Raw genomic sequence first — 16,376 nt, 5'->3', positions numbered from 1 at the left:
GGAAAAGGAATGTTTGTCGTGCAAAAACCAAAGAATTTCATCCTACGTACACATATAAAACTGGGAATCATGGAGGTGGTAGACTAATGGTATTTGGCTGCTTTTCATGGAACGGTGTAGGTCCGTTTCATCGTATTGACGGAATAATAGACAGATTCCTATACAAAGATCTATTGGAGACGGTGATGGTACCGAGGATAATATGCCACGTTTATGGAAGTTTCAGCAAGATAATGACCAACGCCTCTCAAATAGTAAAGGATTGGTTCCGAGAGCCAAATTTGGATATTCTTGAGTTGCCAAGTCAAACCCCGGACCATCGAAAATTTTTAGGGGTGATTGCAAAAGAGGTTTGAAAGACTTTGCACCTGTTTTGCCAGATACTTAGTTTAATAAAAAACAAGACAAATCATAGTGAAATATTGATTTAATTTAAACATTTATCTTCGTACACCTATTATGTGTCCAGCCAAAGTGTATTTAAGGGTTTGTGAAACTGTTTTTACTTTTTGTTTATTTTGGAAATATTTTGATTTTTTGAGATTAGAGAAGATTTAAATTAGAAATAAGAAGAAAATAAAAAAAAAAATCTATTATTTTCTAGCCATATGTTTTTCGATTTACAAAATAACCATTATTTCAAATCGTTAATATTTTCGCTTATAAAATTAAATTAACCTTACCAACAAAATAAAATCGACATTTTACTGCTGAGATAAAAGTTGGGTTTACCGGTACAGGCGGACTCCTTGATCCTGAAAATGGCAATTCAAATTGTTTTTAAATTCGTTTTTCGCATGTTTTCTGAGTCAGTAAAAACACATTTTACTTGAAATGGATACTCTTTAACTTTTCATTACAACTGAACTCGTTCGTTATGATCTGTAGATGATAGAGAACGACCATATTTAAAAAGTTAATAAAATTCAAAATTGGGAATCAAACCCCTTAAAAATCTGTTCACTACACGTATACTTACCAACCAGAAACTTCGCCCAATCCACATTGAATTCACTTGCTCATGTCCCACATTTATAAAGATATGTTTTTCTTAACACATTAATGTTAAACTTTTATTTATTTTATAAATATTCCTGTCGATTCGGCAATTTGCTTACACTGTCATGTACATGTGATGCTTAAAATTATTAATTAATATTGATATTTGATAAACGTATGTATGTGTATATAATAGCGATATAAACATAACTGATATAATTAGCTTTTTTAACAATTTATTTTCGTCTGGAAATATACATTTTGCTAAATATATATTAAATGGAGCCCCCATCCGCACTTAATCGTGAGATTAATTTGCCCATTTAAATTTACTGCATGTCTAGTATTTTTTATATTTTGTTTGAATAACCGTTTTCTTTATTAATGTTGATTGTTTGTCGAAATAAAATAAACAAAAATGTATAGAATTTGTTCTAAGTTTAGAATGTTGAATAAATGATATGTATTTTGTTCGAAGTGGTACATATGTTTAAACGTTTTATATGGTTTTAATATATTTCAGGAGCAATGAGGCAAGGTAAAGAAAAATAAATGAAGCTTTTTTGTTGGTTTAAGTTTTTGGGAACACAGCCAGCTGCTGAGCTAATTAATAAATATTTTTTTTGTTTTTACATTAAAGCTGTTAAGCTTTTGGCGGATATTTATTTCTCTTTGCAGTTTGTGATATAGCTATGTATATCGAATATGATGGTAGTTTTTCATATATTTTTGAAACTCCGCGAATTTTTATCTTTACCTTTCATATTTTCTTTACCGAAGACTTATTTAAACAGCTTTAAAACTAAACTTTTTAATTTGTTGTCAAACGGTAAGTACATGTCGCCCACTTAGACTCTTGCCACATCCGGTTTATACAATACTTATAATACATAGCCCCTTGCCAACTCCAGTCTTTTTACCTGCTAGAGTTATTCGAAAACCTTGCAATACGTCTATGTACAAGTGCCGTAATTGATTTGGTTGCACTGAAGGCTGAACTCGAACCCTAACTAAAATTCCACGGCTTAACAATGGCGCGATTTGGAATTAGGAAGCCTAGTTTACTTACTGGCTACAGATGCGGACCACCCGCCGGGTGGCGCACTTGAAATATGTAATTCGGCGTTGACAAACTTTAACTGAAAGCAGCCGCAACGAGCCATAAATCAGCGCCAAGCAGCGTTTGGCATTGACAAACTCAATCATCATTGCACTGCCACTGCCACTGCCGCAGACTGCAGACTTTGCTCCGGCTCCAAGTCCGGATTTAGCGCTGACTCCATATCCATGTCCATGTCCTTGTCAGTGCGGCGTCTGTGTCAAACATGCGTCAGTGTTTGTGGCGGCTGTGTCATCTGGGCTTGCCGCATCACTCCCGCCGTCGTCAGAGCCAGGACCAATGCCACGGCGAGGAGCGGCAGTCCGCCGAGGTCCTGCCGCCGAGTCCGAGCTGCCGAGGATCCGTAAATGCTGTCGATGCTCTCCGCACTCAGGCTCAAATCGGCTGCGGGGAAGGGGGGACACACGTATGTTAATGGGGCGACTGGGCAGCAGCGGAAATTGGATAAGGCTTTTGAGCGAAGTGATTAGCTAGCCTGGTCGGAGGTTCTGGTTTAGTCAGAGTGGAAATATTGCCCTTGCGGTGGATTGGTAGGCCTTCAAAACAAGCCAAGGACTTTGACTTTTATACGGTCTACTAAATGGTGAAGTCGCCATAACGAAACGATAATAAACCTATCATCGAGGGCAATGCTTGCAAATAAACTTTGATCCTGGCAGAAGTCATTCAAGTATTTATTTTACAGCTATGATGAAAATGTAATGTATCCTGCACTCAGATTAATATCGTTTGAAAATGCTAAAATGCTCTCTTGGCTGAAAACCAATAAAACAAACAGTCCAGTTCTTTTCTACAAAATGGATTTATTTACCAAAATTTGATATACTGATAAATATTTAATAAAAATCTTTAAAGCATCAGGAAAATAATGCTGACCTCGAAAGGTTGTTGGGCTCAATTTATACAGCTCGAGAAAATAACTTCTCCTACAATTCATTTAATCAATAAAAAACGGAAGGCATCAGGATTTCAATTTTTGGTCACCGACGACCAGGAAAGAATTTATTTGATTGTGGCCAAGTATTTACAAATCATTAAATTGCCATAATGCCAAGCCGAGCGTGTTTATTGATATACAATTATTCCCTTGGAAACTTCCACCTGCCCAAAAAGTGTGGCCCAAAAAAGTGTGCTACGATTTCGCTCTTTGCTCAGCCCTCCTTCGTTTTCCTTTATTCCCCGCTTTTTGTGGGTCTTTCTGTTTTGCAAATTAGTGTGAAAATCTGTTAAACACCGACGGGAGTCGGGGATGGGTCCATTTTTTATGGCCGTCGCCTGTCTCAAGTGGCCTGTTAAGCTGGACCCAAACCGCAGGGCAAATGCCTGAAATATGGCCCATAACCCTAATCGGCATGCCGCACTCGCCGCACTCCACCCCCCCACCTCCTTCCTTCCACTTACCTTTTCTTTTTCCCGGATTTTCCATATCCTCGCCACTGTGCTCCTGGGCCCTGGCCGGATGGTGCGACTCCGAGCCTTTCGTTCGCTTCTTGCCTGTGCAGGGAAAGAAATTATTGAATGGTGGTTATGGAGGTATTATTAGGGCGTCGCCACAAAAGCTGAGTATCTTTAATTTACTGCCGAAAAGGATTCGTATTTAGAATGCATATTCATAATGGACTTGTCGCTGTTTGTTGTCTTTCAGCTACCCCTCCCCTCCCCTCTCCACCCCCGAGTTTCCAGTCTGACCTCAACCACAGATTCAGATTCAGCTTCAGCTTCAGCTTCAGCTTCAGCTTCAGCTTCAGTGTCAGTGCCCACTTGCAACCCAATCCCCTTCCACCCGTCTGCCAGCTTCCACCTGATCCGTGGCGTTGACGATTTGAAACGGATTTGCATGGCATATGAATTATTTATGCGTTTTTTTCTCGCTTCCACCTTTTCGCGCAGCCTTGTATTTCCCATGATTCCTGCCACGCCAGGCCAAGATGAATATTTCCAGCTCATCTTAAATTTATGCCAAGTGGCTATTAAATTTTGCTTTTCCGGCGCTCTGCCCCGTTTACTCTACCTCTTGGGTGCCGGGTAGCCCAGTTTGCATTCGCAGTTCGAGGGAAGGGTATTCTTCTGCGGCATATTGTTGACAATTTTCTCATAACAACGAATGCATTTGCAGTCACTCACCTTTGTGCCGCGCCTCAAAGTTCTCCACATAGTTGACGGCATTCGGGGGTATTCCTGTCGGCGACAAAACTCCGTTCCTTACCGCGACCAAACTTAAATGCGATCTCACAACTACTTACTGTACAGCTTAATTGTGCCATCCGTGTCGCCCAGGGAATTCTTCGCCACGCAGCGATAAGCCCCGAATTCGGCCTGCGTAAGGGGATTTATGTGGAGCCGCATCGAATTGCGATAGCCGCCGATTTCCGTGACATTCGCCGAGTATTTGCCGCCTGCAATGTGCGAGGGGTTTGATTTCAGAGTTAATATTTCATTAAAATAATAAACTAATTAATATTTAATTGAAATTTTGCGTTATTTAATAATTAAATGCATGTCACGCGCACATCGACCGTAAGTACGGGCGGGCCAAAGTTTCAACAATGTTGCTGACAGGCATAAATTTATGCACGAACTCATGTCACACCGGAGTCCTGAACATGGGGCTGCGGGGTGGAGTGGCGGGGGGTTCGGGGCTGATTCGGTTTTTCTGGTGTCAATTAAAATCTGCCAGAAACAAAATTGTAAATTAATTTAATTTCCAGTTATGACAACGGCTGCGAAACCAGCAATCCCAGCCAACCCAGCCACTTCTTCAAGCCATCGCACTGCCATCGCAGCATTTCACCGACAATCGCGGAAACCGCAGGACTGTGGTCCTGTCTGCCGAGCATGTCCGTGCTAGTGCCGCGACTAAATCAGCTAATTAACAACTTTTTCGGGTGGAGTTTGCACTCAGCGGTCATCAGTTTGTTAGCTGGTAGTGTGTTCCCCCGGGAAAGCGGCGAACTTTCCTCCAAGGGTCTGGTCGGCAGTCTGATTTGGCTTCGGGCTTAGTGCTAATGTGCTAATGTGCTCGCCACGGTTTATGACCTTTTAAATGTCCCTTAGCATTCGCCGAATGTCTGGTAATAAAATGGCGGAACTCAATGCCAAAAATCAACTTTACGTAACGATAATAATTGTACTAATTGTACTGGCAATATGCAGTAGGTTGGACCCACTGATTTCCGATGAGGCTTACACATGTTTGGTGTCCATGTCGTTTTTAGTAAGTCATATAGGATAGTGATATGGCTCTCACCTGGTGGCACAATCTCGCCACGTTCCCTGGTCCAGTAATTGATCGATTTGGGGTAGGCCTCCGACTCGCATTCCAAAGTTACTCCTTTTCCCTCGACAGCTCCGATTAGTTGGTTTTGCACGGTAATCATCGGTGGGACTGAGAAGGGATTATATATGTTTAAAAAGCTTAAATACCTTAAATCTGGTAAGTAAGTTCATGTGATGACTTCCACTTACAGTGCACAACAAGCGTGATCCGTTTGCTCACCGAGGGCGGAACTCCGTTGGAGGCTATGCACAGGTAGGCGCCCATGTGCTGACGTCTCACGTTCGGTATTATCAGGTCAGTGCCTTCAATACTCACGACTGCAAGTATTATTTAATAGGCAATTACAAAATTATTCCCTGCTAATGTGTTTTTAAGGAAGTCAAATGTGATTAATAGAAGGTATAATGGAGGAGTACATTCAACTAGTCCAATCAATAGAAAATAGATTAACACCGAATGGCTTTCAATATGATACTTTCTGCCCTGACTAGCCCTAAGAATCATAAGTTCATGGAATCATGGGCTCCAGAAGCTTAATCTTTCGATATGAGCAGTGAAGAGCCATGTTGGTAAAGCAATCTGGCCAAAGGAATTCGGGGTATATTTTCATTATTATTATATTTAATAAATATAGACATTATCTTCATTAAAATATTTTAAAATTGTATCGCAATCTATTCACATCATTAATAATACTTTTAGTATTAGATTATGTATGTCGGTAAAAACTTCAGCTTAAGGATGTCCAATATGAGCCGCGATTTCTTAGAATTTTGTAATAATAATTTGTTCGCCGAAAAATAGTAGTCTTAGTCGAAGAAATGGCAATATATATTTTTATTATTCGAAATAAATAATAAAATTAAACGAGAATTTGTCTGACTAGAAATATTTGACATTGGCTGTTTATGTTGGGGTGATGTAAGCCTTATTGAATTGTTTGTTTGAAGTTGTCAGCCACTTAAGCTAAGACGTTTTGAACGAGTTATTGGAATCAAACCTGTTACCCGATGATCCCCAGATTCCATGACCTATGACTCCAAAGTCAAACTTAACTCGGCAAATTAGGTAGTGAAGGTGTGACAGTGAAATTAATCGAACGAAATGTTATAAAATGGCTTTGTCTTGTTTTATGTAAATGGTCATAAACTATCCAAAATAATATTTGTTCAAATAATTTTACCTCTGGCCTGAGCTTTACTAAAATGTAATTGTTTTACATATATACTTTAAATTGCTTAATACTAGTATACAATTTTAAATATAATTTGACTCAGAATGCTCACTGCTGAGTGAGTGAGTATATTCTTGCATGCATGTTCGTCTGTATGTCTGTTTCTTGCGAACTAGATGCTATATTGATGAATCTTTCCAAATAGCTTCTTTTTTTTCCATGTGGTATATAAGCTGCAGGCAGGCACATGTATTATAACATGTATTTGTAATCGGAACTGTTTGCTATTTTGATGGTTATAGGTTTTTTTTAACCTCAAGACTTAATTTCAATCGAATTAAATTGCATTTCCTTCATTGGCGGTTTTTCCCTTTCAAAACATTTGAAGTGGGATAAACGGAATAAAAGGATATAATTATATGGTAACAACAAAAGTATGAACAAAACTTTGCCATTATTACAGTGGTAATACCATTTCTCTAAGCTAGGGTCTAAATGTGCGCAATTCCAGTGCTGTGCATTCAACAATAGCTGAGTGCCACACATAAAATGTATTTGTACCAGATACTGGTCACTTTGCATGGCACCACTCGACGTTTTGGCGTTCCAAACAAACTTCCTGTTATCATAGTCGAACTGGAGCCTGCATTATATGAGCATTGAGGCTGGTTTAAGCCGGCAACACCACAGACGGCGATACGGATACGGATGATGGTGGTTATGTTTGGGTGCACCGGAACCGGAAGTTCTGGCTAGTTTGCGCTTGATATTGTTAGGTAAAGTTGGGGGACATAATAATACGCCGATTTTTCGTTTATTGATTTGCCTTTTGAGCCAGGGTCCATTTTAGCCCCAGCCAGTCGCTTATTAGCCGAGCTCTCCCACCTGTTTTTTCTGTGCGGTTCCGACGTTTCACAGTGCGGCCATTAAACGTAATAGCCACGAAAAACGTGTAATTTTGTTGGTGGCCCGCCATGGCATAAAACTTTACTTCTGTTCAGCCGGTTTCATTTCATTTCATTTCATTTCATTTCAGAGCGGCAACGAACACGGAACGAAATAATCAAATTTCAAACGAAACAAACTTTGGTTGGAAACACAAAAGGGTGCTTAAATTAATAGAGAAAGTGTAAATGAAATGGGAAATACTCTTTTGGACTTCAAATGTCACATTTTTACATTTTAAAATTATCTTAAGACAAACATTAAAAATATTATATTATATGAAACACACAACACAATAAAATTGTGTTAAAACACAAAAGTAGGTGTTATTTTCTTACTGGCAAATTTAACTGTTTCTACTGGCTTTTTATTGTGGTGATTAAAACTTTAAGCTGGAATATACAACAGCTGTATATTAAATGTACTTATGTGTATAAGTATAATTGCTTATTGAAAAATTATCTAGCTGCATGACTCACTTATTTGGCAACACTGAGAAAATCCTAATTTTCCAATTAAAAATGTATCATATACATCGCTAGTTAGTTATTAGATTTTTATTGAAAATAGTAGGCGTATATTAATTATTAACATATTAATATTGCAGACTTGAAAATAAAATGAATATTTAAAGCGGGCAGGGATTTAATGGCGAAGCTTCATATTATACACTCTCCATCACGGACCAACTTTGCAACGCCCCCTGACTTCCAATCTAGTCTAGCCCTCCGACTTGAAAACACAGGCAAAAACACGAATGAAATCGGGAAAATGGAAAAGGGCCTTGCATTCGCCGGACAGGAAGCGGACTCGTTTGGCCGAGGGTGGGCGGGATTGGGTGGCAGCCATTTAAGCCCCGGCGAAAAGGTCATTTGGCCAGCTTTTTGTTCTCTTTATGCTGATTTTTTGCATCCTCTCATTTAGCCGTACGAGTTTTTTGCTGTTTCACGTTTGTTGTTTTGGGGGTTTTAAGGGGATCTTTTCTGCATCACCTTTGATTTGAGTTCAGTTATTATTTTGCTCTTTGTGCTGCATGGTGGGTATGGGGTACGTTTTGTATTCCGTTTCCAACGTCAATGCATTATAGCCCACTGTGTTCAGCATATTACGGACAATTATGTTTATAAATAGCAGTGGGCAACAAAATCCTGCATCCGATTCTATTCGAAGTTATTTAAATTCCACTCTGAACTGTTTTTAAAGTTACAAGATCTGCAGTCAAAAGTCTTACATTTACCTTGCAGTTAATTACTTTTTAATGCTTTATTTTAAACTGAGTCTGAGATGCCATAATACATGTGTCTAGCAGTGCACACCCATTTCATTAAAAACAAAAAATGTCCTATTTATAATGGAACTTGTTTTCGGCTAGCTAACTTTCCAAATTAAGAACTCGAAATAGCAACTCCTCTCAACTGACGAACACTTCAAGGCCAATTAGCAAATCTGGCCTGCACCAACCGCCACATCGCCGCCACCAACGATCGGCCCCTAACCATTTGCTAATTCTGTCAGTCAAACGTCATCATCATCAACGGCCAAACAGGAATGGGCGGAGCTCTCGCATGCTGGCCACACTGCAGTCTGCAGGTTCAGGTGCCATGGCCACGAATTGGGACTGCCACCCAGCCAAACCACCACCCACAGACCACCACCCACCACCCACCACCCTACCACTCGATAGCCTTGGGCAGGACTCGGCCCAGAGCCTGCCTGCGGCTATAACGGCTGATGGCCAACTCGGTTGCCGCTGCCTTTTTGTGTAAAAGTACTCCAAAATGTTGGATGGCAAGCCTCATACAGGCGGCGGAGTCGGCAACAACGGCAAAGGTACTTACAAATCAGCAGGGTGGGCGCTCGAGGGGGGCCTCACTGTACTGGGAGAAAATGAAAATAAGCTATCAACCATTTTAGCCAGCATGAAAAACCCGCCACAGAAGGTCGACCTTTTTAAGCTTAAGCTTTGAAGCTGGACTCAGAAACACAAAATATTTAGTGCAATATTTTTGGGAAAAATCTAAAAGTCCCTTTTAACAAAATTCCAACTAAAAGTCCATGGAATTGGAGTTTCGCTGTTAGATTAATGGAAAACTTTGGTAGTTATATTTGCCTTTTTTTTTTTTTAATCAACAAAATTTTTTAGATCCTAAAGACCGATAGCATATCATTGCCTAAGATCCTGACCATGACTTTAGAGGGTAGGAGTGTGACTACTATTTGATTTACGTGAGATTAAAGAAGTAACTCATAATTGTATAAATAGACAATAAAACTGGCGGATTCGCAAACTGACACAGCTGGATACTGCCGCTGCTCAAGAATATATACTTTAAATGGTTGTTAATGTTTATTTCAAGGGAAAATGGTATATTAAATCTGGTCACACAAACTTACATTATATTAGGAATATTTTTCTAATAGATTTTGTAGTGCCTAATTTGATTCAGCCCACGAAAAAATTCCGTCAGCGTTTTACGAAAAATATCAAGGTGGTAAAAATTGCGATTTTCATTATTTTTAAACCTTGCCAGTAGACCAAAACGGTTTCAAAAACTATTATCAGAACGAATTTCAATCATCTGCCGCTCATTTCGTGGTAGGTAAAATTTCCTTTCTATTTAACGAGGACATAATAAATGCTTTTCCAGACTTTGGTCATATATCTTAATAGTTAAGGTCATAGCCCGTGTTCGACAAAAAAAAATTTTAAGTATTTTTCGCTTTTAATGGGTTTTTTTAGCAGTCAGATTCACAAAATTCTTTTAATATATAACTACTTTAAAATGTTGTGAAATAAACATAAATAAATTTAAATTCTTTTCCCTGTTAATGAGTTTCAAAAGCGATCAAAACCTCCTTTTTTTAGAGTCGGAGAATCTCGCACCGAAATCGATTAAAAGTTTGGATTCATTAATGTATAAAAATAAAGGTCACATTCTATAACACAGTGTTATCAAACGAACACACAGGATCTATGCTTAATATTAAAAATTATATATCATAACTTGTGTTGTAAAATGCTATCATACGAGTGCATTTGAATAGTTTGCAGTGCGCGAACTCGTGGTACCAAAATGTGAGCCCCGACTTACCCTCTTCTCCGCTGGCCAGCTCGATAGGCACTCCACTTTCACGTCGCCATGTAATTGTCGGCTCTGGCGAACCGGTAGCGGCGCATTTGAGCGTCACGTTACTGCCCTCGCGAACGACCATGTCCGTGCTCGTAGGATAATCTAGGATATCCGGCGGTACTGCAGCCAGCAACGGCAACAGCAGTCAGCAGTCAGCCATCGGGTTGCCATCGAGGTCGCCAGACGTTTGTCGTGGTTAGATAATATTTATAACAAACATTACAAAAATAATGCATTGCACATGTGAAGAGACAGAGGGAAAAGAGAAAGAGAGAGCGGGAATGAGAATGAGCTGCAATCGTTTTAAATAATTTAAATTTGTAATTCTTCATTTAAATAATTAGCTCGGATTGTTCAGTTGGCGCCCTCGGGTGGGCCGAGGCAGATACAGAGGCAGGGCGGTGATTCATTCTCGTCCGCCACCACCAAAAGATATTCCCGCCTGCATTCGACCCTCTGGCGAAATGGGGAGTCCTCGCATTTGCCTTTGTTTTAAGGACAAACTTTTCACATGTCCTGAAACACACAAATTATTACAACCGTCGCTGCGGTAAGGACAGCGGACAGAGGAGCGGACAGAAGAGCGGACAGAGGAGCGGACGGACACCCACAGCGGAAAACCTATGAACCGTGAAAACGTAATAATACCAGGTCGAGGCGAATGGGGCGCGCAGAGGGCTGGTCCCTGGACTGTATGCATATAATATCCCGCAATTATGTGGTCGGTAAATGACCAAAAAATGTGCTGGTGTTGACAAACAGCTTGTTAAGCCCGGGAGCGGGTGAGTCAGTCTGTGTGCTGGCCACCGACCACTGGATGGTCATTAAGTGGCCAAGGTTAGCTAGGGAGCGGGAAAATTGCAGCCCTGAAAGTTGGTTGGATTGGTGGTGGGTCCCGGATCACAAAATCCATTCTAAACTGCTGGAAGGCAAGGTGGGGCAAGGTAAGTGAAGCCGGCCATGATGGCTTAGACTAAGATTGTCTAGTCGATTGTCATTTGCCTCCACTATTACCACAAGACCAAACATCCAATCCTTATAAGATATCAGTCCAACAACACCGAATTTTGCGCGAAAAGCTACATATTTGGACATTTAAAATGAATATTTCATTCGCTTAATGTCACAAATGCCGTCCAGCCATAAGAGTATAAGCTAGTCCATCGTGCACATCCTGCATGCGTGTACGAGTATGTATGAATTGAAAAGCAGACAAGAGGAGAAGCAATGGAAATCCAAAAGGTGAGAGCTGTGCCGCTTCCGCTACGGTTTGTCGTCGACTATTTAACTGCACTCGGTCACGAAAATCATCAGGAGCGACCACCGTTCACAGTCCACCCTCCACTTGTTCCCAACTCGAACGTTTCCCGTGGCCGATTTTCCGCCTCCCTCGATTTTCCCGCGAAACCATTTTGAGTGGGCCACAGTGGTCTTCGGCGCGAGTGTCCTCACTTGTTCACGTTGATAATTTTTACAGGTTAAACCAATAAATCGGGGCTTCTAAAGTAAGAAACTAAATGAATACAAGTTACAAAAAAGTTTGCTGCTTAAAACGATAACATTTTTGATCGTTCCTATGTCAGCTATTTGATTTAGTCTATTATTTTAAAATAAAATAAGTAAAGAAACAACGAAGCTAACATTTTTTTTTTCATTTTTCCCGATTGCTAAAATGAAAGTTATATAATATAGTAGGCCCGACTGATATACTACCAGCAACAAAATTAATTATTTTTCAAGGAACAGAGAGACATGGCTAAATCGACTTGCACTGAAATTATCATACCCTCTGCAAGGGTATAAAAACAATTACAAAGAATTATTTCGACAAAGATTTTAGATTAAGACAATACTAAACGAATTTAGATTTCTTCGTTATCTTGCACATAGCTTTTTAAGCTTCACTAGTAAAAACGGAATATTTGTATAATGCTATGAAAAATTTACCAAATAAATCTTAGACCACAACTGATTCGAAAAAAAAGACAGGCTGTACATAGGTGTATTTTGATTTTCTGAACTTTCATCTGAAATGTCCATTACAACAAAATATAAAATTGAATAAATGACAGTTTAGATATTATCTCAAAAATTACTGAAAAATTAATATAATGCTACTAATAATTTATAACTTTCGTTAATTCTCAAAGGACAAGCCGTACTTTTCATATGTACCAATCAACCAATTGATCTCGTGACACTGTGCACTGCCCGCTGATTATCCAGTGCAAATACACACAGTTGATTATACTTTTTCGTGTTTGCCGGTGAATGCCGCGCCGACTGCAATGGTGGCTAAAATATTTAGCGCTTTGATTTAGATTTGCCAGCAAGAGGTATTTAGGCACTGTGGGTACCAGGGGAGGGGCAGAGGGGCAGTGGGGCACAGGGGGAAATGGGGGCAGACGCGGGCAGAGCGCACCGCAAATGGACAGCCCAAATGTGCCCGGCGAACACTCCATAGGCCGGGAGTACTTCTTACGATGCCTCTCTGTGTTCCGTTGCCGTTTTAATTCAAAATCAACAATTTCTGCGGTTCAGTGGACGGTTAAACATGTTTAAGCACTCGCAACGGAAAGTCGCCCCCGGCCAGCTCCGTTTGCAGAGTTGCGCCCTGAGAACTCGTCGCGTATTAGCTGGTGGAATTTAATAAGCCACGAACTCCCATGGACGGCGGGAACGTTTCGCTCAACTCATTTCCTTTTTTCCATTTAATTTTTTAATATTTTTGTTTCGTGGAATACGGTTCGAACAATGGGAGAGCCAGTCCTGGCAACGAGGCGTATGATTGTTTGACAACCGAAACGTAATGAGCAAAAATAAACCCCTCGCCATCATCCACCATCCACCATCCACTTACCCACAACATCAAGGTACCCCATTTGGCTTTTCATCGGATCCGTGTTGATTTGGCACATGTACCTGAAATATTACCAATTATTATGACGAATCGGGGAATTCACTTAATGTGCATACCAGCCTTTGTCCGACTCTTTAATGTCCCTAATGCGCATTGTCCAGGTTTTGTGCTCGGAGTTGGCAATGCCAATGCGTTGGTTCTTTGTTATAACATGATTTTGTATGGTTAGAATGGTTTGTGTGTCGACTCGAAGCCACGCTACCTGTAATGAAGGGGATTAAATAATTATTATAAAATTAAACCTCTTTTTATACCCGTCCAACTTCAAGGGTATTTAAACATCGGCTTGCCGAAGTTTGCTTTCTTTCTTTTTGAATATGTATCCCTGTGAACTTAAATAAATAAGTACACAAAATTTGGGTACTTCAGAAAGGCTTACAAAAGTCAATAAAATTCTAAACTGAAGAATATTTTCCTGATATAGGGCGCCAAAACCACAAGAAAAAACTAGGAAAAAATTTCTTAAATGAAAACAAACTGAAAGTCTTAGTATCATGTGAAATTTGTTTCGTCTGAATCGTATCTATCGTCGTTCTCGTGTGAAAGTATTATATTTAATTGTGAAAATAACAATTTTCCTTCGAGTTCAACGTTTGAGATAAGAAGTTAATATGGCCCGTACCAAGCAGACCGCCCGTAAGTCAACCGGAGGAAAGGCTCCCCGTAAGCAGTTGGCCACGAAGGCCGCCCACAAGTCGGCGCCATCCACCGGTGGAGAGAAGAAGCCCCATCGTTATCGTCCCGGAACCGTGGCCCTTCGTGAGATCCGTCGTTTCCAGAAGTCGACTGAGCTACTCATCCGCAAGTTCCCCTTCCAGCTCCTGGTGCGTGATATCGCCCAGGATTTGCCCGATTTGCGTTTCCAGTCGGCGGCCATCGGAGTCCTGCAGGAAGCTTCTGAGGCGTATTTGGTGGGTCTCTTCGAAGATACCTAAAGACAATTATGCAATTATGGCGCGCCGCATCCATGGCGAGCGTGCTTAAGCAGGATCACTAGGAGCAGAAGGATCACTGTCGTCCATCCCCAAACAGACCATCCTGATTTACGTTTTTATGAGGGAAAGGACCACCAGCGACACTTTGATCCAATCTTTCATTAAAAATTTCGTTTATCATCCTTTGTTTGATGTTAAAAACAACACCACATTGCCATTTTAACATATGAAAATGATATCCAACAAGAAAGGAAAGCTAACTTCGGGCGGAGCCGAAGTTGATATACCCTTGCAGAATACTCTGTAAATTATATTCTCCAAAATTATTCATATGATGCATTCTTAATACTCATAAAAAATCCCAACTTCCTAACTTTAAAAACACCAAAGTTATGGCATTTCCAATAGTTCAGTTATATGGCAGCTATAGGATATAGTCGGCCGATCCTTATGAAATTTGGTAGGTCGGATTGATTGGCCAAATATAAAACCCATAGGAAATCCCAGCTTCCTAACTTTACAAACACCAAAGTTATGGCATTTTCGATCAATCAGTTATATGGCAGCTATAGGATATAGTCGGCCGATCCTTATGAAAATCCCAACTTCCTAACTTAACAAACACCAAAGTTATGGCATTTCCGATCAATCAGTTATATGGGGGCTATAGGATATAGTCTGCCGATCCCGGCCGTTCCGACATATATACTGCGTGCAAAGGTAAGAAGGGTGTGTGCAAAGTTTCAATTTGATAGCTTTAAAACTGAGAGACTAGTTTGCGTAGAAACAGACGGACAGACGGACAGACGGACATGGCTATATCAACTCAGGAGGTGATCCTGATCAAGAATATATATACTTTATAGGGTCGGAGATGTCTCCTTCACTGCGTTGCACACTTTTGACCAAAATTATAATACCCTCTGCAAGGGTATAATTATAACCGAAGACCGAAAGAGTACACTTAAAATTAAACTTACATATATAAGTATAGACAAAAAATATATATCTATATAGAAATCGAAAATATAAAAGAAAATTAAAAAAAAGTTTAGTTAACATTTTTGTAGTTTCTTATAAATAAATGGCGGCGGTATGTGCTGAAGGAGAATACTGTGTAAAGCTACAAAATTAACCCTCTAACACGTAAGAGTGTCGTGCGACACTTATTATATTATTCACATTATCTTAAAAACTAAGAGCATTGAATATGATTTTTCTGTTAACAAAAAACACTAATTTACGAGAAGATTTAAAGCTCTCTATAGCTTTTAGCTATAATTTTATTGTTCATGTGCTATATATATAAATGTGTTATTTGTGGGGTATATATTGACCAGCTACATTTTATGTTTACTTGTAGTGATAAAAGTATAAATATAAAACCAATTGAGCTCATTATTCTTTTTCGTGAAAGGTATGTTTATTAACTATTAAAATCAAGTTACAGGCCCGCAAATATAATAAAGATGTGTGTTGAAGCTGAGAAATAGTGATAAGTGTCTGGAGGCCTTTTTTGCCAGCAGCTGTTTCACAGCTATGTGGAATTTTTGTGTTGGTTTTGGTTTATTGTATGATTATTCTTAATATAAAGGTTAAATATTATAACAAATGCAAAGTGGATTCTTTGCAAGTTGTCCGACATGACTCGTTATCCAAATCTGAAATGCTACAGGGCAAAAAGAACTACTAGCAGAAAGGGTGAGCTAGGATACGATACACTGTGGGTGTTCAGCCATTTGAAAGGGCTAAAATGCTTGAAGGAATAGCAGAGACTGCTCGTTACGACTCAAATCTAAGCGAAACATCGAAGATTTCCGAATATAACGCTCACATGGGCGGCGTAGTCCTAATGGATGGACTTCAGCTCGCGGA

General features: G+C 39.9%; 2 protein-coding genes across 4 annotated transcripts in view; one reads left to right on the top strand and one right to left on the bottom strand.

Annotated features, from left to right (window-relative positions):
* Positions 1–1,102: 1,102 nt before the first annotated feature.
* The window catches only part of LOC108044938 (limbic system-associated membrane protein), a 32,346-nt gene continuing 17,072 nt past the window's right edge, over positions 1,103–16,376 (bottom strand). For all 3 annotated transcript variants that reach the window (XM_044460282.1, XM_044460283.1, XM_044460284.1), the window contains exons 4-12: positions 13,623–13,768; positions 13,507–13,568; positions 10,608–10,766; positions 5,585–5,713; positions 5,367–5,504; positions 4,363–4,515; positions 4,244–4,297; positions 3,521–3,613; positions 1,103–2,503 (exon numbers count right to left, since the gene is read on the bottom strand). In XM_044460282.1, coding sequence (XP_044316217.1) covers positions 2,319–2,503; positions 3,521–3,613; positions 4,244–4,297; positions 4,363–4,515; positions 5,367–5,504; positions 5,585–5,713; positions 10,608–10,766; positions 13,507–13,568; positions 13,623–13,768 — 1,119 coding nt within the window. In that variant the 3' untranslated portion in view covers positions 1,103–2,318. The remainder of the gene's footprint in view (positions 2,504–3,520; positions 3,614–4,243; positions 4,298–4,362; positions 4,516–5,366; positions 5,505–5,584; positions 5,714–10,607; positions 10,767–13,506; positions 13,569–13,622; positions 13,769–16,376) is intronic.
* Positions 14,124–14,645, top strand: LOC108037704 (histone H3.3A-like). The gene has a single exon (XM_017114330.2). The coding sequence runs from the start codon at positions 14,178–14,180 to the stop codon at positions 14,499–14,501; it is 324 nt and encodes a 107-aa protein (XP_016969819.1). The 5' UTR covers positions 14,124–14,177; the 3' UTR covers positions 14,502–14,645.

Source organism: Drosophila rhopaloa, unplaced genomic scaffold (assembly GCF_018152115.1).
Source record: "Drosophila rhopaloa isolate 14029-0021.01 unplaced genomic scaffold, ASM1815211v1 contig_2, whole genome shotgun sequence".
Taxonomy (NCBI): Eukaryota; Metazoa; Arthropoda; class Insecta; order Diptera; family Drosophilidae; genus Drosophila; species Drosophila rhopaloa.
Note: the sequence above shows the minus strand (reverse complement) of the source record. Positions and strands in the feature narration are given on the sequence as shown.

Bases quoted from the DNA above. Each gene is read 5' to 3' on its own strand.
- LOC108037704 (XM_017114330.2), top strand. From the start codon at position 14,178: ATGGCCCGTACCAAGCAGACCGCCCGTAAGTCAACCGGAGGAAAGGCT.